The sequence below is a fragment of the Girardinichthys multiradiatus genome, chromosome 20, assembly GCF_021462225.1.
Source record: "Girardinichthys multiradiatus isolate DD_20200921_A chromosome 20, DD_fGirMul_XY1, whole genome shotgun sequence".
Classification (NCBI taxonomy): Eukaryota; Metazoa; Chordata; class Actinopteri; order Cyprinodontiformes; family Goodeidae; genus Girardinichthys; species Girardinichthys multiradiatus.
The window spans coordinates 15,388,717-15,415,999 of record NC_061812.1 but is presented as its reverse complement, the minus strand read 5'-3'; the positions used below and the strand labels follow the sequence as shown (position 1 = coordinate 15,415,999).

The 27,283-nt window shown below is 42.8% G+C and overlaps 1 protein-coding gene across 1 annotated transcript; it reads left to right on the top strand.

Moving 5' to 3' along the window:
• LOC124856288 (CTTNBP2 N-terminal-like protein) lies at nucleotides 1–27,283 on the top strand. The gene is made up of 7 exons (XM_047346600.1): nucleotides 1–122; nucleotides 4,917–5,021; nucleotides 23,068–23,301; nucleotides 24,830–24,937; nucleotides 25,078–25,266; nucleotides 25,347–25,517; nucleotides 25,615–27,283. The coding sequence occupies exons 1-7, from the start codon at nucleotides 84–86 to the stop codon at nucleotides 26,575–26,577; spliced, it is 1,809 nt and encodes a 602-aa protein (XP_047202556.1). The 5' UTR covers nucleotides 1–83; the 3' UTR covers nucleotides 26,578–27,283.

Below are 27,283 nucleotides of genomic sequence, written 5' to 3'. Positions count from 1 at the left end.
ACTTGGCCTTCCAGTGTTCCGTTGCGTCGGGATAGTGGAGACGCAAATCAGGGGAAACGAATGTTCTGACAGAAGAAAAGTTCATGCTGGAGTTCAGAAACGGCCTAGAAACACATATGAAGGTAAGAAGTGAAAATGACAAGTTGGTTTCTGTTGACTGTATGAGAAAAACTTTCGACCGCGCTGGTTGTTTTGAGAGAAGAAAGAAAAGAAAAGGATTCACTTGAGCCCACTGGCAAAATCGCTGTGACCAAAAAAAGGCATTGAGACGTTTTTTCTTACTTTGAAACATTTTTATTTCCTGATTGCCCTGTGTTTAGTAAGTCTACATCTTCATTCAGATTACCGCCTGATCTCAGCGGATGCGCTCAAAGATTTTCCAGTTGTAAAATAATCCTTAATTGATTGAGGAGCAGCTACATTTCTCCCATTTATCGAGTTTATTTTACGAATAAGACTGCATTGAATAGGAAGCCGAGTAAGGCGAGCATGTGGCCTGTATATAAATTAGGTTGGCTAGCAAATCCAATTTAGTATCCAGACATGCTGCATCTGTTGGTGAGGGAAAAAGAAACGCAGCCGACCTCTTCGGCTCAGCTTCCCCTCCGCTGACCCCCCATCTCACGGCTGCACGGTCTAAGGCATGCATTTGTAAAAATGTTGCGTTTGTATCCTCTGTTTGTTTATAATAAGATCATCTTTTTTGTGCAAAGATGAACACAGTAAAACACTTTGCCACCTTGATTATTCTTAAAGTAAAAAGGCAAAATGTACTCTAGATTGCTGAATGTATGGCAGTACGGCTCTTCCTGCCATTCAGTCTCAGTTTAAGAGCTTATAACCTCTTCTGGGACTAAAAAGGGAATAGTTAATTGACTTTCATTGGATTAGGACAAAGGATTTTCTTTTTTTGCCCCTATATTTTACAGTCACAATCAGCTACACACAAACCCAGGGTCTGCTTGGTCTGCAGCACATATGTTTCTCAGTGAAAGCTGCTGTGTGTTTTGTGAAGTTTACAGCTTTGCAAGTAATACAAATGAACCAGCCAGGTTCAAAACAAGTAGGAATAATAGAATTGTTGACATCTCAAGTGGAGCTTTGGAGGACATGTGGGCATATTTGTATTTCCCATGTCACTATGTTTGTGTAATGTCATGGTTACCTGCTACACACTCAGGGAATCAGTTGTGATGCGTTTAAAATGACGACAAGAATGGTGGCGCATGCAAGCTTTGGCAAGCCCAGACACTTTGTACACAACAGTGCACAGCACACACTTCTCATGGTGATTATGGAGGCCTATGAAATTAGCAAGTAGGCCTGTAAACTGAAAACCAAAAGAGGAGACATATATGCTGCAGTTTAATTAGCATTTTACACTGGTGGTCTAGCCACAGAGCATGAGTGCTGCTAAAAGGCAGGACTAAAAACTTCTTAAGAAGATTGCCCTACATTTTTTTCTTCTCATTTCTGCTTCTCTTGAACCGTTTCACATTTGCAACCACAAACTTCAATGTATTCTTTGGGAATTTTGTGGGATAGACAAGCACACATTTGTATATAATTGTTATTTGAAAGAAAAATGGCCCACGATAAGAGATTTGTATTTACAAATACAAACCTGAAAAGTGTGGCAAGCAATTGTATTCAGCCCCCTTTGCTCTGTTACCCATAAATTAAATGAGATCCTTAGTAACTCTGCAGGGATTCACTGCTCAGGAAGAAGAATCTTTTGACTTTTATTGAAGAGTGGCAAACATTGTGATTATGAATATATTGTTTAATATTTAATATTAATACTAATATTTTACTATTAGTATTACTTGGGATGAGCCAAGCTCTGCCATTATTGAACAGCAAAAGTCTGTACACACACAATGGATTCACACAATTTCTTAAAATATAAGAATTTATTAACAAAAATAAGTCAACTCAAAGTCAAACATACTTCAATCAACAAACTCTTTACTATGCTAAAACAATCCAACTAAACTACCAAGCAGAATTAAAGAAGAAGGAAAACGAATGGGTTATGTACAATATAAACAAGTTGATTAAAGATGATTGGAAACCATGACCAAAAGACTGATGCAATATTACCATGCAATATTTATTTTGAGAACCAATGATTACCTTGACAAATCTGGAAATAAGATTAAGTTAGTCTTGGAACTAACTAAGGCAATAATTGGTATACCTTTTATTTCCTTTTATACCTTTTTATTTTGATAAAACAACATTTTAAAGAATAATTTGCTGGATAAAACCAACCTTCTGGAAGACCAATTCTCAACAGTGTTTAATTAGCTGCCTTTATTTATTAAAATAATATTTTTTTCAATATTATTTTGAATAAGAACCAAACCTCTGGATAAATGGGTCTTAATGGTGTTTAATTAGTTGCCGTTATTTATTAAAATAATATTGAAATAAATATTAAGTAAATATAAAAATATTGAAGGCAATATTTTGAATAAGAACCAAACCTTTTGGATAAATGGGTCTTAATGGTGTTTAATTTGTTATCACGTTTCGTCAAATAATATTCAAGGAAATATTACTTCCTAGATTGGAAACTAACAACCTTTCTGGGTAAATGATCCTTAGCTGACTCAAAGGGCACGTGTTCTTAGCCGTTAGCGGTTGGAGCTAAAAAAAGAAATTTATCGCTGGTTACCAGAATCAAACACATACTTTTTAAAATACCACTAATAAAAGGGTTGAAATGCATAAGCGTGGACAGCGCGTTATGGCCGCTCTTCTGTGTTTAAAAACCATCCTTTAAATGAAGTTTGTCTTAACTAAAAAAAAACACAGAACACATCCTTAGCTCAGTGCTAGTCTGCTAGCACTTACTATAGCTGAGTTTCTCAACACAAACAAAACAAACGTCATTAAACGAACATTTAGATTATTCAACTCTAAACTAATCTTCGCTGCCCAAACACTACCTCTTACATGAACGGTGATGAAGATAATTTGTCCTGGGCGTCGAACGTGTAGGTAAACAAAGGGTTAGCTTGCAGCTAACCTCCGTAGCTGTGGGGTGGGGCGGCTCGTTCTCCCGGACTGGGCAGAATTGCACACAGAGTGGCGTTTTGTGTTGCGGTACCTTTGTCCTTCCTTCAGACCGGGAAAACTGCTCCACTCTGCGTTGTAGAGACAGGGTCTCTGCTGGGAACTCTCTGGAACACAGTTTGCTTCTGGAGACCTCAGAGATAAAAGTCAAGCCAGCTTGTACCTTAATTACTCCCGTTCATGAATGAATACCGGATACACAAACAGCAATTCATTCCTTCTTAACTTAGTGCATATGATCGCGTGATCGTATGACACTTGGATCCAGTTTGAAGAGTTATGTCAGTTTGCCAGCAACAAGACATTAGCGCGCTGTCTCTCCTTCCAGCTCCGTTGGGGACCTGCGTGGAAGAGGTCTGTTTGTTGGCGTCCAGGGTTTTTATTCAAACAGTGACGTCACGGGAAGTCCGCTATTACTCCCTTCCTGTTCCTGTTCCTGGCTGTGCTTCAAGTAGGTTATTGCGATTTATTTTGAAAGATCCAGAAAAGTTCTTACTCGCCTTTAATGTTGTAACCCATGGCTGGGGTCCCAACACAAAACTAAATCCATTGCTAAAAAGAAAGCCATAAGAAGTCCAGTTTGCAGCTGACAACAAACCAGGAAGGGAACACATCAAACACGTGGAAGAAAGTGCTCTGATGAGATGAGACCAAGATGGTATGTTTTGTCCTATGTTTAAAATGTATGTATGGTGGAAAACTAGCACTCCAGATTATTCTGATCATACAATCCCTATAGTGAAACATTGTGGTGGTAGCCTCATGTTGTGGGGTTGCTTTTTTTTCAAAAGGTTGATTAGGGTTAGAGAATGTGTTCAGATTTAATGGAAAGATGGTTGGAAAGACTTTAAAAAGATAAAAGTTGTTCTGACCACAAAATGTTTAAGGCAGAATGCTATTCCAGTTGGGGATCACAGCCTTTAAGCAAACTGGGAGATTTTTCAGATGCTTTAGCCACTGGAATAATATTTCAGTGATTTAAGCAGCGGTGAATGTATGTTATTAAGTAGTCAGTCAGTCAGTCGGTGGGGTGGAGATCCAACCCACATGATGATACTCATAAGAAAATGATGTTTAGTGTAGTAACATGGACAGCTTTGATCTCGTTTCAAAGCGAGGCCCACGTGTTTTCACTTGGGCAGTGTGCGGCTGGATGCTGGAGATGTAGACACCGCAGGGTTTGTGAGCAGAACCAACACAACTGGGAGAGGGTTAGTGCAGAGACTATACAAAGGGGTTACATCTCATTTCCAACACAAAATAACTGTCACTGCACCCATTAGGATTTGAACTCTTGGTAAAAACAAACAAAACAAATATTAAGTTATGTTACTTGCTGACCGGAATGCAAATGAAAAAGTGTGAATTTGAAGTATCTGCAACCAGTCCACATTATAAGATTTCAACAAATGTATTAAATAGGTGATTTAATTTGGCAAGGATCATTTTCAATCTTCCTCTGAACTTAGCACTAGATTTCATGTTTTTGTTTCCCATGTATGAAAGAAAAACTTCCTTGTACTAGTTTGGAAAGTGACTCCTTCTCCCTTGAAGATAATAACCTTATATCCATTAAAACCTCATAAGTAGGTGGAGAAGATCAGATGTCTGCTTCAATGTCTAATTTTTGGGAAATCGAAAACACATGGTTTGATGTCATGAAAGAAACATACCGGGAAAATTGCGGTACAGTCACAATAAGAAAACGCCACAAAAAGATTTTGGGTTTTTCTGTGTGTTCTTTTTTGGACTTGTTTAATATTCTGCTAGTCTAAAAATACATAAGAAATCTATGTCTGTTTTAAATCTTATTGTTCTGTCTCATGTCTCAATAGTCCAAAGTGTACATGGAGAGCCTGACCAAGCCAGAGTTGCTCATGCTTTTCAGCATCCTGGAAGGAGAGCTGGAGGCCCGTGATGTTGTCATTGAAGCTCTAAAGGTAACTTTAATGAAAGAGTAAAATCCTTCACAGCTCATAATTGCTTCTTCCTTTGAATAATGCCTTGTCACGATAGAGGTTGGTAGTTAAAGTGGTGACCTAATTTAGTGCACAGGACAGTGGCTTTTTCCTGCTCAGGTTTTGCAGCATCAAGGACATGCTATTATAGAATGCTAATTCAGTTTTGCTGTACACCCACTGCTCTGTGTATTCTTTTCTATTAGGTTTAAAGTGATCCCACATTCACTGACACTTTCAGTTGTTTCCTCCATGCTTCTTTTTGCCCCTCGCTGTCTCCCACCATAGCTGATAATTGCACTTGGCATCCACGTATGTGCATCATTTGTGTTTGTGAGTAGTATCTGCATCGTAAGGCTATCATTTGCGGAAGTGAGACCATTGTGCAACACAAATAACCACCTGCCCGCACTACCGGTCAAATGTTTTCTTTATTTTCATGATTATTTACATTGTAGATTCTCACTGAAGGCATCAAAACTGTGAATGAACACATATGGAATTATGTATTAAACAGAAAACGTGAAATAACTCCAAACATCTTTTATATTTAAGATTCTTCAAAATAGCCCCTCTTTGCTTTTGATTACCGCCTTGCACTCTTGGCATTCTCTCTATATACACTCACCCACACGCGCATGTGCGCGCACACACACACACACACGCACATTTAGGCTTTGTTGAGAATGCCAAGCATCAAATTTATTACAATGGATTTTTGAGACAAGCGTTTTCACAATAGGCAAAGTGGAGTAAGGTTTGCTCAAGCATGACAGAAAGTAAACAGACATTTTGGCAAAGTGAGAACCTGCAAGCTTGTCTTCTGCAGCGAAGGGGTTGAGGTGGCATTTTACATGTGGTGGTTTAACTCCAGTTGTCTGTTTTTCAGACATCCCCCCATCAATAGTGGACAAAGGAGGTGACTGAATGATTTGATGGGAGTCAAAATCATTGTTCCGTGTAAGAGGAGTTGGACTGTTTTCAAAAATTTTAAAATGTCATATTTAGCAAAAAAAAAAAAAAAAGATGTTATCTGAAAATCTCGCATCCAGAATCTTGGTGTGTGTTTGCAATAACAGAAAAGTGACAGAAACTGTTGTCATTTCCTGAAATGGTATGAAACTGTAACTCCATATTCAAGATGTTCAGTTCAAGATAACCAGGATAAGCAATGAGTAAGTATCTTATTATGCAACAGCTGCAAAAGATGAGATCTGCACTGATAACACATGTAAATTCAAGTCAAAAACAAAAAATTCAAAAATAGCGGTCTGTCTTACAGCAGATCTGAAGAAGCCTCTGGCTGAAGACACTCTGTTGTTGTATGAAAGTCTCATGAAGAGGATGCTCAGGGTTCTCCATAATGTTCTACATTTTATAACCTGCAGAATCATTCAAGGGTTTCTGCAGATGACAGAAGTCTGTCTTGTACTGGAAGTCCGAGGTGTACAGAGTGAAACGGAATGGTGAGAGGACAGTCCCCTGTGGTGCTCCTGTGCTGCTGACTACCTGGTTAGACTCACAACCCTTCAGTCTCACAAACTGTGGTCTGTTTGTCAGGTAGTCTTTGATCCAGGAGATTGTTGAGGCCTCCACCTGAGTCTTCTGGAGTTTCTGACAAAACAAATCAGGTTGAATTGTGTTAAATGCACTGGAGAAAACAAAGAACATGATCCTCACAGTGCTGCTGGCTTTGTCCAGATGACAGTGGGTTTGTTGAAGCAGGTGTATGATGGCATCTTCAACCCCAACTCCACAGCGATAAGCATAACCTGCTTACCCAGGTGGGCCAGAAGGAGTCTCTCTAAGACCTTCTTGATATGTAATGTTAGGGCAACAAGTCAATAGTCAAGGAGGACTGATGGGTTTTCTTTAGTACCCGAATAAGACAGGAGGTCTTTCACAACACTGGAACCTTCTTCTGGGCCTGGCTAAGGTTAAAGATGTGCTGCAGAATCCCACAGAGCTGCTCTGGACCTGCAGCCTTATTCCGGTTCAGTCTTTCTAGTTGCATCTTCACCTGACTTCTTGAGACACACAGGTGGAAGGGGAGGCAAAGGGAGCATCAGCATCTTCTGATTTGGTTGGAGGCAAACATGTAGAAGCAGAAGGGTCTATGGCTAAGGTGGAAGATAAAACATTTGAGGTGTGAAAGGACGGTGGGATGTCTGTTTGGCTGTGGGCAGGAGAAGATGATGCTCACCTTTTTTGTGAACTGAGACTATTGAAGAATGTGTTTAGTTCATTGGTTCTGTCCAGACATTCATCAGTCTGATCGTCCTTCTATTTGAAGCTTGTGATCTTCTTCATTCCTGACCACACATCTCTGATATTGTTTTGCTGGAGCTTACTCTCCAGCTTCTTCTAGTCTCTTATCTTGACTTTAAGTTCCTTCTGTATACTTCTGAATAATTCCCTGTCTCCCTCTCTGAATGTCCTTTTTTTCTTGTTAAGCTGGTCACTGGTGATCCAGGCTTTGTTATTGGGGAAGTATCCCACAATGCTGCAGACCTTTTTCTCACCATAAACATCTGATCCTCGTGGCCATTATGCTCCTGGAGTGTTGGTTACTGTCTTGGTTTGAAACAACAAACCAGAGGTGCAGCCGGCAGACCAGAGAATGAGCTGCAGGGTGTTCGTGTGTTTTGTCTAGGCCACATTCCTTCATTTCCCCTGTGATCTGGCCATCTAAGGCAAGAGTTGCAACTCACTGGGTGCTTGATGACTCAATGTGAGCGAGAGTCGGAGTGAATAAATAAACACTAGACTTAAGTGGAACTCAGGGTAACATAGCTGTGCTTGTTTCATTTACACAAACTGTTCATTCTGTGGGCTAAAACTGGTTTCTTGAGTAATAATAATTGCATTACTTATTTATTTCAGCTTTGTATAGTTGCACATAATTTTTATCAGCCTAAGCTGTAGGATTTCTTTATTAAAAATGTTGAATACATGTTCCTTTTTGTAGTGTAGGATTTTACATTGGGTAATCTTTGGTCTTGTCTTTATGCAAGAAAAGATTATCAGTTAAACATTACTCATTGATACAGATAGGTAGTGTGTGATTATCATGTATTAAAATACATTATTAGAACTTTAAATAACCAAAGACACTGCTGATATCTTTTAGTAATCCAACATTACTCTAGTAATAGTATATACATTCATATCCTATTCACATATAGACATGCAGACTCTAAAGTATCACTTCAGTAATTTATTATCAATTTATTCAATCCTAAAGAATAAAAATATTCATACAGTATTTGCAAAAGTTTTAGGCAGGTGTGAAAAATGCGGTAAACAAAGAATGCTTTCAGAAATATAAATGATGATTGTTTATTTTTTTTATCAATTTACAAAATGCTAAGTGAGCAAACCCAAACATACAGCCAAAGTCATTAAGAACTAACATTAGCGTAAATAGGAACAGGACTTACTGGAAGTGATGGTATAGCCCCCACAGAGCCCTGATCTCAACATCATGGAGTGTGTCTGGGATTACATGAAGAGACAGAAGGATGTGGTTAGTTCTCTAAGATGTTTGGAACAATCTACCAGCCGAGTTCCTTCAAAAACTGTGCGCAAGTGTACCTAGAAGAATTAATGGTGTTTTAAGGGCAAAGGGTCGCCACACCAAATATTGATTTGATTTAGATTTCTCTTCTGTTCATTCACTGCATTTTGTTGACTGATGAAAATAAATGATTAACAATTCCATTTTTGAAAGCATTCTTTGTTTAAAGCATTTTTTCACACTTGCCTAAAGGTTTTGCACAGTATTGTATATCAACTCGGAAAACTCCTGAAGCTGGATTTCCACCTTTAAAAGTTAGGTGTTTCCCTCTAACTTCAAACTCAAAAACCAGTAAGGCTGCCACATCAATAAAATAGAGTGATGGAAGCAGATTACATCTAAACACCTGCAATTCTGATGGTATGTGTTTGGTTGAATCAGAGAAATACATATTATTGAATAACTTCAATAAGTTATTCAATATTAAATGTTTAAATGTCACTGTTAGCTGCTGCTTTGAACATAATAAAAAAATCATACCTTAGTTTATTTGGTTGTTATAACGTGCTGCTGTAATGAGGCGTTTCAGTTTTACTGCGTAGAACATTCACTTTTTTTCTTCTCTGGTATAATCCCAAACGTTTAGGAATCATTATTCTGCCAAGTCTATTTATTACAATCATAAAAGCATTAATAAATAGCCTTTAGATGTGAAATGTGTATTCTTCAACATTATGAACATAATTGTTTATACTGCTCTTTTTTTATTGTGAATTTGTAATTAATTGACCCCTCCTTGAACCGCCACCTTAACATGGTGGAAGAGTTTGAGTGCTCGAATGATCCTGTTGTCTGGGGCTCAAATGCCCCTGGTAGGATCTCCCATGGCTCTGGGTGACGGGTCAGACAAAGAGCGGTTCAAGAATCCTTCATGAGGACTAGTACATTGAGGCACGTGACGTTGCCTGGTACGGCGGAGCCGGGGTCCCACCCTGGAGCCAGGCCTGGGGTCGGGATTGTTTTAGAGTGCCTGGTGGCCGGGTTGCTTCTCGCGGGACCCGGCCGGGCCAAGCCCAAACAAGAGACGCGAGGCCATCCCCCAGTGGGCCGACCACCTGCAAGGGGAACCATGAGGGACCAGTGCAAAGAGGATCGGGTGGCAGACGAAGGTGGAGACTTCGGCGGCCAGATCTTCAGACGCTTAGGTGATGGACACCGGCAGTAAGGGATGCTGTCAAGCTGAATTAGTCCTATCGTCTGTGTTTGGCATGTGGGACTCCTGAGGCGGCTAACGGGCTCCTTGAGGCCAACTGTGCCGCGGCCCAGACTGTTGCAGAGGCAAAGGCTCGGGCCTGGGAGGAATTCGGTGAGTTCATGGAGAAGGACTACCGGTTGGCCTTGAAGCATTTCTGGCAAACCGTACGGTGCCTCAGGAGGGCGAAGCAGTGCTTTGCCAACACTTTTTACGGTGGGGAGCTGCTGACCTCGATTGGGGACATAATCGGGTGGTGGAAAGAATACTTTGAGGATCTCCTCAATCCTGCCGTCACGCATTCTCTGGTGGAAGCAGAGGCTCTGGACTCAGGGTTGGACTCTTTCATCACCAGGCTGAAGTCACCGAGGTGGTTAAAAAGCTCCTTGGTGGCAGGGCTTCGGGGGTGGATGAAATCCGCCCTGAGTACATGTGTCATGGTTGACACGCCTTTTCAACATTGCGTGGCAGTCAGGGACAGTGCCTCTGGACTGACAGACCGGGGTGGCGGTCCCCCTTCATAACAAGGGTGACCGGAGAGTGTGTTCCAACTATAGGGTATCACACTCCTGAAATGAGCTTCCTCCGTAGGGTGGCCAGGCACTCCCTTAGAGATAGGGTGAGAAGCTCGGCCATCCGGGAGGGGCTCATAGTAGAGCCGCTGCTCCTCCTCTTCGAGAGGAGCTAGTTGAGGTGGCTTGGGCATCTATACCGGATGCCTCCTGGTAACCTTCCTTGGGAGGTGTTCCAGGCATGTCCCGCCGGGACGAGGCCCAGGGGACGGCCCAGGACACGCTGGAGGGACTATGTTTTTCATCTGGCCTGGGAACGCCTTGGGCTCCCCCTGGAGGAGCTGGAAAAGATGTCTGGGGAGAGGGACGTCTGGGTGTCTCTACTGAGTACGAGACAAGTACGAGTAAGTACGAGTAATTAGTTGATTTTGCCTAGTTAATCTAATCAATAATGGCAAAAATATGTTAGAAGCTCTTAAAATGTCATTTATCAATATGCATGGAGTAATACAACGAGCCTTACTTTGCAGATGTTGATACTGTATACCACGGTTCTATTGGACAAATGCATAACGATATTTAAAATTGATAGTTTGTAACACTGAATAATAGGCTAACATTATCCACTTAGGTTATGTGTTTCCACTTGGGATATACCTTTTTGGATGCTATCAAGTTTAAAATTAGGCCTTAAATTGTGATGCATTTTAACTGTCTATAAAATATTAACATACAGTGCATCTCATTGAATTGACATAGGCATAACTCATATTACATTGATTCATCACAAGTACTTTAAACATTTGTTTTTATTTTTTTGATGATTATAGCTTACAGCTATTGAAAATCAGAAATTCAGTTCCTCAGAAAGAATGTTAACATACAGAAAAATATGTCCACATTCTCCACAGTAAAAGTACTATAGAAGCACAGGGTGCTTTAATAGATGCTTAGCTAGCTATTTTGCCTCTCATCTTCCTGTTGTCTAACCTCATAGATTCTCAGAGTTTTCTGACCAATCAAGTACAGGTCCTACTGGAAAATAAAATCAGCATCTCCAAAGAGCTGGGCAGCAAGAGTGAAGAAGGAAGTGCTATACAATTTCCCGCCCTGACTTCGGAATTGGTAAACACAGTGGACCAACACCAGCAGATGCAACGGCTCCCCAAATAATTTCTGACTGTGGAGAATTCACACTGGACCTCAAGCAACTTCGATTCTTTGTTTCTCTACTCCTTCTTCAGACTCTGACATCTTGATTTCCAAATAAAATGGAAAATGTACTTAACAAAAGGGAAAGCAACAGCTGATGTGCTGGCCACAGTCCACACTCCATGTCATTTATCACAAAACTGTCAGGGCTACAGTTATAAATGTTACTTGTGCACCTAATTTTTACCAAATGTTTTTCTTCCACTCAACTTTGCATTAATATGCTTGGACAGAACACTCTTAACTATCAGCTTCTTATGCAATAACCTTTGTGGCTTACCCTTCTTATGAAGGGTATCTGTGACTGTAGGCTGGACAAGGGTCAAGTCAGCAGTGTTTACCAGGATTGTGTACACCATAAGATAACATTTACATATTAAAAAGGGTTCTAAATTGTCTTATGTCATGTTCTAGTTTTCTGTGAAACAGAATGTTGGGCTTTCATTATCTGTAAGCCATTATCATTGGTAATAAATCGGTATAATGTATTTACTTTTTGAATGTAACTACTAAAATATATCGTACTCGTACTCGTTGTCTTCCGCTTATCCGGGACCGGGTCGCGGGGGCAAAAGACTCAGCAAAGACGCCCAGACGTCCCTCTTCCCAGACACCTCCTCCAGCTCCTCCGGGTGGAGCCCAAGGCATTCCCAGGCCAGCCGAGAGATATAGTCCCTCCAGCGTGTCCTGGGCCGTCCCCTGGGCCTCCTCCCAGTGGGACGTGCCTGGAACACCTCCCAAGGAACGCGTCCAGGAGGCATCCGGTATAGATGCCCGAGCCACCTCAGCTACCTCCTCTCGATGTGGAGGAGCAGTGGCTCTACTCCGAGCCCCTCCCGGATGGCCGAGCTCCTCACCCTATCTCTAAGGGAGTGCCCAGCCACCCTACGGAGGAAGCTCCTTTCAGCCGCTTGTTTCCGGGATCTTGTTCTTTCGGTCATGACCCAAAGTTCATGGCCATAGGTGAAGGTAGGAACGTAGACCGACCGGTAAATTGAGAGCTTTGCTTTTCGGCTCAGCTCTATCTTCACCCCAACAGACCGGCTCAGTGCCCCGATTACTGCGGCAGCCGCACCGATCCGTCTGTCGATCTCCCACTCCATTTTTCCCCCACTCGTGAACAAGACCCCGAGATACTTAAACTCCTCCACTTGAGGCAGGAACTCCCCTCCAACCTGAAGAGGACAAGCCACCCTTTTTCCAGTCGAGTACCATGGCCTCGGACTTGGAGGAGCTGATCTTCATCCCAGCCGCTTCACACTCGGCTGCGAACCGCCCCAGCGCATGCTGTAGGTCTTGGCTAGAGGGGGCCAGCAGGACCACGTCATATGCAAAAAGAAGAGACAAAATCCACTTGTCCCCAAACCAGACCCCCTCTGGCCCTTGGCTGCGTCTAGAAATCCTGTTCATAACTTTTATGGACCGGTGAAAAAGGGTAGCCCTGCCGGAGTCCAACATGCACCGGGAACAGGTCCGACTTAGTGCTGGCAATGCGGACCAAACTCCTGCTCCGCTCGTACAGGGACCGGATGGCCCCTAATAAAGGGCCCCCGATTCCATACTCCTGGAGCACCCCCCACAGGGCATCCCGAGGGACACAGTCGAATGCCTTCTCCAGGTCCACAAAACACATGTGAACCGTTTGGGCAAACTCCCATGAACCCTCGAGCACCCTGTAGAGGGTATAGAGCTGGTCCAGTGTTCCATGGCCGGGACGAAAACCACACTGCTCCTCCTGAAGCCGAGGTTCAACTATCGGCCGGACTCTCCTCTCCAATACCCTGGCGTAGGCCATACCAGGGAGGCTGAGGAGTGTGATCCCCCTGTAGTTGGAACACACCTTCCGGCCCCCTTCTTATGAAGGGGGACCACCACCCCAGTCTGCCAGTCCAGAGGCACTGTCCCCGACCACCACGCAATGTTGAAGAGGCGTGTCAACCATGACAGCCCAACAACATCAAGAGATTTGAGGTACTCAGGGCGGATCTCATCCACCCCCGAAGCCTTGCCACCGCGGACCTTTTTAACCACCTCGGTGACTTCAGCCTGGGTGATGAAAGAGTCCAACCCCGAGTCCCCAAGCTCTGTTTCCACCACGGAATGCGTGATGGCAGGATTGAGGAGATCCCCGAAGTACTCCTTCCACCGCCCGATAATGTCCTCAGTCGAGGTCAGCAGCCTTCCACCCCCACTATAAACAGTGTTGGCGAAGCACTGCTTCCCCCTCCTGAGGCGCCGGACGGTTTGCCAGAATCGCTTCGAGGCGAACCGGTAGTCCTTCTCCATGGCCTCACCAAACTCCTCCCAGGCCCGAGTTTTTGCCTCTGCCACAGCCCGGGCCCCAGCACGCTTGGCCTCACGGTACCCGTCAGCCGCCTCAGGAGTCCCACAAGTCAACCATAGCCAATAGGATTCCTTCTTCAGCTTGACCGCATCCCTTACTGCCGTAGTCCACCACCGGGTTCTAGGATTGCCGCCACGACAATCATCGACAATAGATGCGGAGAACATGGTCCACTCGGACTCTATGTCTCCAACATCCCCCGGGATCTGGTCAAAGCTCTCCCGGAGGTGGTAGTTGAATACATCCCTGGCCGAGGGCTCCACCAGGCGTTCCCAGCAGACCCTCACTATGCCCTTGGGCCTGCCAAGTCTGTCCGGCTTTCTTCCCCTCCAGCGGATCCAACTCACCACCAGGTGGTGATCAGTGGACAGCTCAGCCCCTCTCTTCACCCGAGTGTCCAAAACATGCGGCCGAAGGTCTGATGATACGACAATAAAGTCGATCATCGACCTCCTGCCTAGGGTGTCCTGGTGCCAAGTGCACTGATGGACACCCTTATGTTTGAACATGGTGTTCGTTATGGACAAACCGTGACTAGCGCAGAAGTCCAATAACAAAACACCACTCGGATTCAGATCGGGGAGGCCATTCCTCCCGATCACGCCTCCCCAGGTGTCACTGTCGTTTCCCACGTGGGCGTTGAAGTCCCCCAGCTGAATAATAGAGTCTCCGGGAGGGGCACTATCCAGCACCCCCGACAGGGACACCAAGAAGACTGGGTACTCCGCACTACCGCTCGGCCCGTAGGCCGAGACGACAGTCAGAGACCTATCCCCGACCCGAAGGCGCAGGGATATGACCCTCTCATCCACTGGGGTAAACCCCAACACGAGACGGCTGAGCTGGGGGGCAACAAGCAAACCCACACCAGCCCGCCGCCTCTCCCCGTGGGCCACTCCAGAGTAGAAGAGAGTCCAACCCCTCTCAAGGAGATGGGTTCCAGAGCCCACGCTGTGCGTGGAGGCGAGCCCGACTATTTCTAGTCGATATCTCTCGACCTCCCGCACAAGCTCAGGCTCCTTCACTCCCAGCGAGGTGACATTCCACGTCCCTAGAGCCAGCCTAAGCATCCGGGGATCGGGCCGCTGAGGTCTCCACCTTCGTCTGCCACCCAATCTTCTTTGCACCGGTCCCTCACAGTTCCCCCTGCAGGTGGTGGGCCCACTGGGGGATGGTCTCGCGTCTCTCGTTCGGGCTTGGCCCGGCCGGGTCCCGCGAGGATCAACCCGGCCACCAGCGAGTATATTTTCGTCCTCATGAGGGATTCTTGAACCGTTCTTTGTCTGACCCATCACCTAGAGCCTGTTTGCCATGGGAGACCCTACCAGGGGCATTTAGGCCCCAGACAACATAGCTTCTAGGATCATTTGAGCACTCAAACCCCTCCACCACGTTAAGGTGGCGGTTCAAGGAGGAGTACTAAAATATATGAACTTTTTAATTATAGTATAATTTTTGAGCTGTACCTTTAATACTTTAGATCAGTGGTTCCCAAACTTTTTCTACTGGTCCCCCCTTTGGATTAGAAGGTTTTCATACCTCCCAAGCACACACACAGACACACACACATTTTATTTTCACACTTTGTTGCAGTTTATTTCACCCCTCAGCATTTTTTGAAAAATTGGACAAATAAAACAAAAGTGCAATAAATTACAGGCCACCATAAAATATAGAACAACAAACCACCTTTACAGTGTTATTCTGTTAAGTGTAACTGGTTTTTTAAAACTGTGTAAAAGTAGACAACATTGCTATGAATGCATTTTTCAAAATATTCCTCTGTGCAAAATGGGTCATTGATTCATTTAATTCATACTATGCTCTGTCTCTGTCCTCCACCCTACTTTGGAAACCTCTGCTTTAGAGGATTATTGCTCTTTTTTAGCAACACCCTTAAAAAGTGTTGCCATTGACCACTTGCAGACTTATCAAAGGGAGGACACCAAACAGCAGTTTGAGAAGTAGGTCCAGTCATGCTCATGTCTATCTTAATGGATGTGTCAATTCACCATCAGTATCATATGAGAAATATTTATAATAAACATAAATCACCATAGCGACCCACAACACCAAATGCCCTAATTAACAAATGTTTCAACTGTATGTACATAATTATTATTTTTTTTTTCAGTGCTTGTCTTGATTATTCTGGGGATTCACTGGAGTCTTGTACTTCCTGCTCCAATTAATTGCAGATCTGCTTTCAATCGAATTCCAGATCTTAGAGGTTTACTGGTACATGAGACAAATACATTATTGGACGTATATGTAAGCAGTAACAAACTGCAGGATAAACCTTCTATTAAACTTCAGATTTTTTGTTTGTTTTCCTTTTAATGCTTTCTCTCCATCTGGTTAAAAAGATAAAATCCTGCAAGTTTTTTATCTGCGCATTCTTATCAGAAATGTTTCCCCAGGAAGTATAGATGCAGGATATGAAATAAAAAAAAATGTTTTTTTTTTTTTTTTTAGCTTTGTTATTCAGTGCTCTAAATTGAATTGTGCAAACTATCAATGACATTCTAAATATGTGCTGTGTTTTTTCCCTTGTGACTCAGCTGCTCCACACTGTGGCTTTCAAAAGGAACGAAGTGTTTGGCAGTGCTTATATTTGGCACACAAAGCTCTGCGTTGATCCAACAGTCACTTTGGTTTTGGGGAAAGAAGAACTCTTTAGGTTCAAATGGGACTGAAATATGGAAATGAGCCTATAATTAACCGTCAAATTCACATGGTGTGGCCGACCACAGTTTCCAAGTAGAGCTACTTCAAATAGCTTTACCTTCTGTGTTGTTGAACAGCCAGCGCTGAAGTAGGAAGATCGATTGTGTCTAGATCTGAGATTCATCAGCTGATTGGATTGAGTGTCATTAATGAGACATTAATTACCTTGTTACCTGGAGTTGCTACTAGATAGCAGTTTTCCCTTTCTCCTACAGAGAATATTAAACTTACACACTGGCATGTCGGACTGTTTAGCGGCTTGACAAAGCAGCTCCTGAAATATCTTGGACTGTAGACTAAAAATGCATCTTGGATAGCCTCTATTTTTGTTTTACACAGATCTTATTCCCACTATTGCACATCTGAAGGATTCCAGGCATGTGTCAGCAAAAGATAAGCTGGAAACGGTACAGCTGCAGCTTCCCATACAGACGTGCCGACGTTGCCAAGAACTGAAGCCAACAAACAAAGCATGAATAATGAGGCTAGACTGTGATGCAGAACTGAAAGTGCATGGGGGCTTTACTGTATGATGCAATGAAATTGTAAACATGAGTGCTAACTCTTAGCTGGCATTGGAAAAGTTTCCTGAAACCCATTTTTTATGTCTGAGCACCCCTTTCTGAAAGTGGAGGGTTGGTTTGGAGAAAATACAGCATTCCTTTGTGTTGTATAGCTGCACAGCTATCTTTGCAAAAGGACAGTGGGGTTTTATGAGAAAAAAGTTTATTACATGTTATACATGAAGTATTGAAACTCTAATCTTAGCTTTTTAGCTCTGACAGTAAAGGGACACATCAGACACTGCTGGGAACTGGGAGTGGCCGGAAGCCTAGTTACTCGACTGAAGAAAAATGGTTTTAATTAAACCGTCATCAGTGATGCTAATTATTTTGGATAATAAGTCAACATATTTACTATACCAACTAGGAGTCAGACAGTACTTTCACATAAAACCTCTGGAATGCTTTGTACCATGCCAGAGTTCAGTTTCTAGAGTGGATCACGCCAGTGTGAACCCATCCCAAACCCTGAGACGGACCAGAGAACTGTATCCTGGAAAGGTTACAACTGTCGGTCTCGGCACGTTTTATCAGGACCCTGGAGCAGTTCGCTTGCAGTGTGACTGCATGCCAGGCCAGCATACCAAAAGCAGGAACGTGAGTGCAGCATATTTGAGTAGAAGAAGAAGTAGAGGCAAAACAAAGTAAGAGCATGGATGCAAACAGGAAAGAGATGCATGGGGCTACGTGGAGTATTTAAAAAATACAACTACACTTGAACACCAACGTAGCAACACAAACCCCAATAAGACGAACGTTCTTCTTCTGGCGTCTTTCTTGACCCATTCAAAACTGGATCAATAAGCTCCCAAAACAATCCATTGACACTTCACGACTTTGTTTTGTCCAGTAGAAGAAAGTTCATATTATTAGGGTTTCTGTTGTTACTTTGGTGATCAAATGTAAGGGTGCGCCTGCACCTCCACGTAGCCCAACAGCACATTTTCAAACTCTTTTATCTTCAGATACATGCTCCTAATGCGCTGCTTTTACGTTCTCTCTTCCTGCTTTTGGTACGCTGGCCCTGCACGCATTCATGATGCAAGCGAACCGCTCCAGGTTTCTGATAAGCCTTGCTAAGACTGGCAGTTGTTACTGTGCCAGGGTATGGTTCTCTGGTCCGTTTCATGGTACGGGATGGGTTCTCACCAGCATGATCCACTCCAGAAACCGGACTCTGGCAATGTACAGAGCGTTTCAAAGGTTTGATGTGAAAGCACTGTAATTGTCCTGAACAGCACATAATCTAGTTACTAAGCTGCTGAGTGGTCATGTGGCTTGCTTTTATGCTCACATTAGACCTCTTTGAATACTTCTGGATGCAGTGTGTTTTCCTGTTCCACCTCTGTCTGCTGTTCAATTCGCCTTCACACCATCCTTCGCAGACCAGATCAAATAACGGCAGCAAAGCCTCCAGGCCGTGTACTGCTCTTCTCGTTCTGGATTAGCCAATACTGATGATGAAGGAAATGACAAGCCCAAAGCTTCTGATCTGTCTTGAACTTTGCTTCTCTGTCAGCGCTTCATCATTCCTCCCTGTTCTTCTCATTAATCAGCAGGGCTCATGCAGTTTCACAGAGTTTCTGATGAATACAGTGCCTTGTGAAAGTATTCGGCCCCCTTGAACTTTTCAACCTCTTGCCACATTTCAGGCTTCAAACATAAAGATATAAAATTCAATTTTTTTGTGAAGAATCAACAACAAGTGGGACACAATCGTGAAGTGGAATAAAATTTATTGGATGTGTCAAACTTTTTTAACAAATAAAAAACTGAAAAGTGGGGCGTGCAATATTATTTGGCCCCTTTACTTTCAGTGCAGCAAACTCACTCCAGAAGTTCAGTGAGGATCTCTGAATGATCCAATGTTGTCACAAATGACTGATGATGATGAATAGAATCCACCTGTATGTAATCAAGTCTCCGTATAAATTCACCTGCTCTGTGATAGTCTCAGGGTTCTGTTCAAAGCACAGAGAACATCATGAAGACCAAGGAACACACCAGGCAGGTCCGAGATACTGTTGTGGAGAAGTTTAAAGCAGGATTTGGATACAAAAAGATTTCCCAAGCTTTAAACATCCCAAGGAGCACTGGGTGAGCAATCATATTGAAATGGAAGGAGTATCAGACAACTGCAAATCTACCAAGACTCGGCCGTCCCTCTAAACTTTCATCTCGAACACCATCCCCACTGTCAAACATGCTGAAGGATGTTGCAGGCAGCAGATTGCTCCACGGTGTCTCCAGACTCTGTCACGTCTGTCACATGTGCTCAGTGTGAACCTGCTTTCATCTATGAAGAATTTGCCAGTCCTCGTGTTCTCTGGCAAATGCCAAGCGTCCTGCACGGTGTTAGGCTGTGAGCACAACCCCCATTTGTGGATGTTGGGCCCTCATACCATCCTCATGGAGTCGGTTTCTAACCATTTGTTCAGACACATGCACATTTGTGGCCTGCTGGAGGTCATTTTGCAGGGCTCTGGCAGTGCTCCTCCTGTTCCTCCTTGCACAAAGGCGGAAGTTGCGGTCCTGCTGCTGGGTTGTTGTCCTCCTACGGCCTCCTCCACGTCTCCTGGTGTACTGGCCTGTCTCCTGGTAGCGCCTCCAGGCTCTGGACACTACGCTGACAGACATAGCAAACCTTCTTGCCACAGCTCGCATTGATGTGCCATCCTGGATGAGCTGCACTACCTGAGCCACTTGTGTGGGTGGTAGAGTCCGTCTCATGCTACGAGTGTGAAAGCACCATCAACATTCAAAAGTGACCAAAACATCAGCCAGAAAGCATAGGTACTGAGAAGTGGTCTGCGGTCCCCACCTGCAGAACCACTCCTTTATTGAGTGTCTTGCTAATCACCAAAGATTTCCCCCTGTTGTCTTTTCCATTTGCACAACAACATGTGAAACTGATTGTCAATCAGTGTTGCTTCCTAAGTGGACAGTTTGATTTCACAGAAGTTTGATTTACTTGGAGTTATATTGTGTTGTTTAAGTGTTCCCTTTATTTTTTTGAGCAATGTATATATACACACATATATAATATTAGATAAAGATAACCTGAGTAAATACAAGAGGCGGTTTTCAAAAGATTTAATTAATTTAGGAAAAGAAGCTATCCAAACCAACCTGGCTCTCTGTGAAAAAGAATGTGTTTGCTTATTAGTTTATTCTTTTGTGTTCTTTTCCAGTTTTCCTTATATTAACAGAGGTATTTTCCTGTTAGATTCTTCACTGGGTTTCTTTGTACTTCTGTTCAGCTCCTTCCTGGTTAATTAGTCTCCCTCTTTCAGCTCCTCAGCCTTTCTCTCTGCCTCAGCTGCAACTTATTTATTCTGATTAACTCATCTGGTTTGCCTATCATTTCCTGCCCGTTCTCCAAGTGCAAGACCTTTTTGTAAGCTGATTTTATTTATTAAAGTACCTATTTTCTCCTGTTTATTTCAGCATTTGAGTCCTTTATTAAACTGAATCATGACAGAATCATAATCAGTTGGTCAGACCTTAGAGAAAAACTCAAATTTGGTATCGGCCAGAAAATGTCTGGGGCATTTGTTTTTACACATCTTTATCATCCAGCTTTGTTGATGGTGCTGTTAAGCTGTTTTTGCTATCACAACATATCAGCAAAATCCGCATCATATTGTGGAGGCACAGATACAGGTCAGGTTTTTTAAGTATGTTAAAAGTATGTTGGTGGGAAAAAGCAGATGTACCACATACTCATGGAAGTAAACAACTGCATGAACACAAAGGCCTATCTTCATTCTTGACTCTGGTTTAATTTCCCATACCAGCTTTGTATCAGTCATTTGGAACTCTGCTTCTCACTCTGCCAGGGAGGATATAGTGTTTCCTCTAATCTTCTGAACCTCCTTTGTTGAAAACTCACTAAGACATAGCTCTGCTGTAGGCCTACTCCATCTTTGTTTCCTCCCTCACAATTCAGACCCCCTTTTCCAATGCGGGCTTAAAGACATCTGCGGAACTTTAAAAGTCTTGCTGCCATTATCTCTTCTTTGTCATGAGTTAAACAGACAGCAGGTCCGCCTTGAACAAAGGCCAGTCTAGAGCAGCTGTCCTGCTAAAGATAGACAGATACACACCGTATGTTGTGCCGTCCTCTACTCAGCACCATTTGTCTTGTGTTTAGGTTTCTTCTCTCTCTGTTCCTCTTCCATTATCTGCTGCCTTACATCTGTTGAGTCATTTGAGATGTTGATCGTGAGGTGCAGAATAAAGGATTGTATTTCCTGTTTTAATGAAAACAAAGCAACAGCTGATTCTCCAAAAAAGTGTTAAACAAAATGACTGAACTGGACTAGATGTTGAACTTTCAACATTTGAAGCTGGCTCAAGGAGAAACACTGGTATCTGTTCACATCACTTCACTTTTCAAATGTATGTTGTGGAGAGTTTGAAGGCAGTGGAAATGGTCAAAAAACAACTTCATCAAGATTTAAACCTTCAACCTGGATCAGATCTGTACCCTGCTGTACCACTGCCTGTCTACTTATTTCAAGTATAATGACATTTTTTTATAGACAGAAGCATGGCTGTGCCATGGGATCTTCAGTGTCACTGATTATGGCCAATCTCTACATGGAGGAAGTGGAAAAGAGAACCCTGTACTCGTTAAAAGAAACACCACCAAGCCACTGGTTCAGTAATGTCGATACCTGGGTCAGTATCCAAGCGAAGGAGGTAGAAGCATGCACCAGACACGTTAACACGTAGACAACAACATCAAGTTCATTAGAGGGGACTCTTAACCACAACAAGCTGCCTTTTTTGTACTGTTTGGTGCACGTGGTAAGAGATGGACGCCTTAACACTGAGATTTACAGGAAACCAACCCACACAGATCCGTACCTTCAGTTTGACCTTCACCACCCACTGGAACACAAACGTTTTGTCATCAGAACTCTAGACCAACAGACCAAATACGTCCCCAAGAAGACAGAGGGAAGGAAAAAGAATATTACCACATCGAAAAAGCTCTCCTAACCTGTGGATATCCTAAGTGGGCTTTTGTCAAGGCAGTGAGGAAATCCAGAAAACACACCACTGAAAAGAACAAACACTAAAACATTGTCATCCCTTGTCTTGCTGGAACATCTGGGAAACTCAGAAGAATTTCTTCCAACCACAAAATACCAGTGCATTTCAGACCTACCTGGACCCTCAGAGGTTGTTTCATTGTAAGGAAAAAATACACAAACACAAAGTGAGAGTTGGGGTGTATGCAGTTTAGTGCAGAGAGGGGTGCACAGACCTCTATATTGCAGAAACTAAACAACCTCTCCACAGAGGCATGGCTCAACAAAGGAGGACCAGCTCCTCAAGACAAGACTCAGCTGTGCACATTCACCTAAAGGATAAGTTATGCTCTTTTAATGACAAAAAATGTTCATATTTTGGACAGAGAAGATAGATGGTTTGAGAGAGAAGTGAAGGAAGCCATTTACATCAAACAAGATCTGGTACTGACATAGCGCTACCAAGCACATGTCGTCTCTCTGTGCTGACACAGTTTGACAACATTTAAATAAAGTATTATGCATGAAATAACAGGGAAGACCACCAATATAAAAATAGGTGCATATTGCTCCAATTTTCAGGACTTGAAAGGCATGTTTGTGTCTGCAAGTATTTAGTGCAATTGCTTTGTGAATCCAGCGCAGTAATGAAGTAAAATGTGTGTGGAAAACATCTGTTACAAAGGAGGAAATTGCAATGTTTTGTGAATTACCCCCAGTGTGTTTAAACTTTTATATATGCAGTTTAACCATTCCCTCTATGTCTGAGATACCAGAGCCTAAGAGCAGAATCACACAGCACGACCAAGTTACTAAATCTCTGTAAGTAAAAGCCTGCCTCACCTCTTTGTCTTCTCCTCAGGCCCAGTGCAAAGAGCTGTTTATCCAGGAGCGCTACGGAAGGTACAACCTAAGTGACCCCTTCCAGGCCTTGCAGAGAGACAGTGAGATTGTCGGGGACCCAAATAAGGAACCTAGCCATTCTTCCCGTGCTTCCAACCCTCTGGTGGTTCTTAATCTGGTGGTGAGCCACTGCAGGGGGATGCAAGAGAAGATGCTGGCCCAGCTGGCTGCAGCTGAGAGCAGGCACAGAAGGGTGAGTTTTAATATTTGGCACTAACAATAAGAAATTGAGACCAAGCGCCTGATACAAAAACTAGAAAAAAGATTTAATCAAGAAGCAAATGGGAGAAATAAACAGTGTTCTAGAAACAAAGTCTGTGTGAAAGCAGTGCAATGAGGTGTGTTATTGGATTATTTTTTCACTCAAACAACCTTTTGACTGCAACATGCAAATTAATTTTAACCTTCAGTACATACTGCAGGCAACCAAACTCACAGGCAGGCAGGGGCTAGTTATTGGTATCAAGGTATAGCAATGTTTGAAAAAGTTAAGGTTGTGAAACCGCTAAAACCATTCCTACAGTTTAAAGCTGCCTGAATTTATTTACATTCATATAGAACACATTATTTTGTTATTATTTTTGGACATTGCATCAATAGGTATTAGTTGTACACTTATGCCGCCTTGGCTGTGTGGTGGTTTGGGGCAGATTTGTGACAGTAGTGTAGAAGGGGTTAATGAGATTTCAGAGAGAGAAATCAGGTGACCTGAAATAATCTCTGGCATTGTGAAGCGGGAAGTGGATCCATGTTGTCCGTTCCTACATGTTGCTGTGAATTGCCTGTCAGCAAGCTGACAAACTCAGATCCGATTGTTTCTTGGTGCGAAAATCACAAATATTTATGTTCTCGAGATAAAATGCACTGCGCAGCCCTCCTATTAACATAATGCTATTTAAAAACAGAAGTTTGCAAGCTATGACTGACATGTCTGCTAAGCAGCAGTCTGCAGGCTAGCTACCCGAGCGGATAGGTACACTTATAAACCAGTTAAACTTAATTGAAGGTATATTATTTTTTTCCCGTAAACCCTACTTAGACTGCTAAATTTAGCTGATAGTTATTCTTTATTTAGAGTACTTTTAGGTATCTGAATCAAAAATAACATTATTATACCCATAAGGCTTAATATGTTACATTATTTTAGCAGCAGTAGACAAAATTGTGCGTTTTGTTTTTAATAAAAGTAAAGTAAAATGTAATAAGTCCATCTAAATAAAATTCGTTAAGGGCCGCAAATGTTGTATGACTTTTTTGTATGACAACAACTCAAAACTTTTGATAAATACCTACTTCATGAAATTTGTCATTTTCAAACAACCACAATTTCATTTCTATTTTTAGGCTTTAAGATAAAGAAAAACATAGAAAAATTTCCAAAAAGTGAATGAATACATTTTCTACTATGGGATGTTGATATTTGTGGAAAACCATGTCAAAAAAAAAGCACAGAGCTTTCAATCTAATCTCAAGGAAAATAGATCTAAAAATTTTACTGGTACTTTGTGTCATTCTGTTATGGAAATTCAATTCAATTATTCTATGAAAAAACTGAAAAAACCCGCTAAAACCTGCCTTTGTTATTATATTTGTTTTTTGTCATTTTTAATCAAGTTTATAATTGTGGAAGGTCCAAAGAACCACTTGTGGCTCTGGAGCCACAGGTTGCAGAACCCTGGCTTATGGTAACTTTCTGTCTTTGTATTTTGTATTTGCTTTAGGTTATTGCAGACCTGGAGGAGGAAAAGAGGAGGCATGCTGAGGACACAGCAGAGGGAGATGATGTCACTTACATCCTGGAAAAGGAGAGGGAGCGCCTACAACAACAGGTACTTTGTTTCAAAGATATGTGCCTCACCCAGAAACTGAATGACTGAATTTTGTAATATGAGCTGGATTCTACGCAGGAAACATAATGTTTTTCAACTAATGGCAGTTTCTTGATGGCATGTTTTCTCTTTGATTGCAGCTGGAATTTGAGCGGAGTCAGGTCCGCCGGCTGGAAAAGGAGCAGAGACGGATTACTGAGCAGCTCGAAGAAGAACGGGCTCAGCACAAGCAGCTCTCTTGTGCTCTGGCCAAAGAGTGCAAGTGGGCGAGTGCCAGGGCTCTGGAGGAGGGTCGCCGGCTGACAGAGCTGAACTGCAAACTTGACAAGGTCCTAACATTTTGAATCCAAGTTCCACATCCTTTTGTTTATATTTTAAACAGTTGGCTTTGCTTTATTTTTATATTTAGGAGAAAGATGCCTGTCAGACTCTACAAAAGGAACTGGAGGAGGAAAGGATGAGAGCCTTGAGGATGGAGGCGACGGTGGAGGAGCAGCTTGCTGAGTTTGACACAGAGCGGGAACAGCTTCGCTCGCGGTTGAAGAAGGAAGAAGCTCAGTGCTCTGATCTACAACAACAGGTGTGAACACTTTGACAAACTGCACCTTGTAGTGGTGCACTTTCATTTAATTACTACAGCTAATTAATGTCATTAAATTTATCTTATTTATGATCAGGTGGAAGAGCTAAATAGGAAGCTGGAAGAGGTGTACACAGTGAAAGAAGTGCGAGGAGCCTGTGCCATTCTAGATTATGCAACAGGAAGAGAACGGGCTACAAAGGTTCCTGCATGGAGCTTATCAATGGACACCATTAAGGTTGAAGACATTGAAGAGGACCACCTATCTGAACAGCCAAAGCCCAGTCCTCATTGTCCAGGGGAGACTAATGGGCTTTATACATCAAACATATACTCAGAGAAGATGTCCTGTCAGAATGAAAATGAGAATCCTTCTCATCAGACACAAACATCTTTTTCCCACTGCATTGCAGCATTTCCTGCTGCTCAGACACGTTCCTCTCCCTGCACTTCACCTGTCCTCGTCAAATGCACCACAGGCAGCATGAGCCAGGGAAGCTATCAGTCTCCGTACCAGACTGGGATAAATCAGCGTTTCCATGCAGCACGGCACAAGTTCCAGGGTTCCACTGAGCCGGATTCACATACCCAGCCTGCTCAACCTGTCCCCTTGCTCTCATCAAAAGAGCTCTCTCCTGTGACCAGCAGCTCCTCTCCTGAAGCCAGCCCAGTCAAGCAGATGGCCCGAAGCACAGTCACTCAGGTCTTGTCTCGTTTCACCTCTGTCCAGCCGAGCACCACAATGAAATCTGGCACTCCAAATAACTCCCCGTTTGGTACAGACTACCGCAGCCTTGCAGCACCCCTGTCTCCTGTCACTGGGAGGGCCACAGGGGCAGTTCCCCAGGGGCTCCGATCACCAACCATCTCTAGGGTGGAAAGGGGAAACCCTCCCCCTATCCCTCCTAAGAAACCCGGTCTTACCCAAGCTCCTCTATCTCCAGCTGGAGTACCGAAATCTGGCAGCCATTTCTCAGAGAGCCCCTTGTCGGGTAGCTGTGGCCTCAGCTCCACCCAGGATGGTGTCAAAGAACTAGACATAGTTGTTTCATTAAATTAACACATTATTCAGCCTTCAGATACTTCTTTCATTGCAGGATCATCTAATGATTATAACTGAGACTTGTACATGTCAGGATTTATAGCATTTCTTTAACAAAAATCCCCATAAAAAATATTATGTGTATTTATCAGATGTGTTTTAAATAATAAAAGAGGTGCTATATTAGGTGGAAAAAGAGAACTAATTACTTTAAAAAGGTTTTCCAATCTTTTTTTGTGGTGACCAAAAATAAAATACAGACTGATGAGCTGTCATTCAGTCCCAGGATACGAGTCCTGGGACTAATTATTAACAAATGTGTTACTGGTTAAAATAAAAAAAATCATCAATGAATTTTACAAATTCTACAAAAGTTATATTTCATTGTACAGTCTTAATTTTAACTGTTATAAATGTGTGTCTAATGTGTCTAATAATCACTCATGTCATCTAAATTGCTGTCATTTCTTGATATTCTGTTTTTTATGTTACATAATAATGATTATCAAAGAGACTGATTACATGCAGTTACTGCTGGAGGAGATTTTTCAAGTTCCTTTGTCATTGTAGGAATTCTGCATTACATAACTATCAACCTTTGCTATTAGTAGTTTCAGGGTTTAGTTTCTTCTGTTATGTTGGTTATTTCTGCCTTCATCGCACGCTTTGTGATGATTTGCTGGCTAAAAAGTGGCATATTTAATAAATTACTCCAAAAGATAAA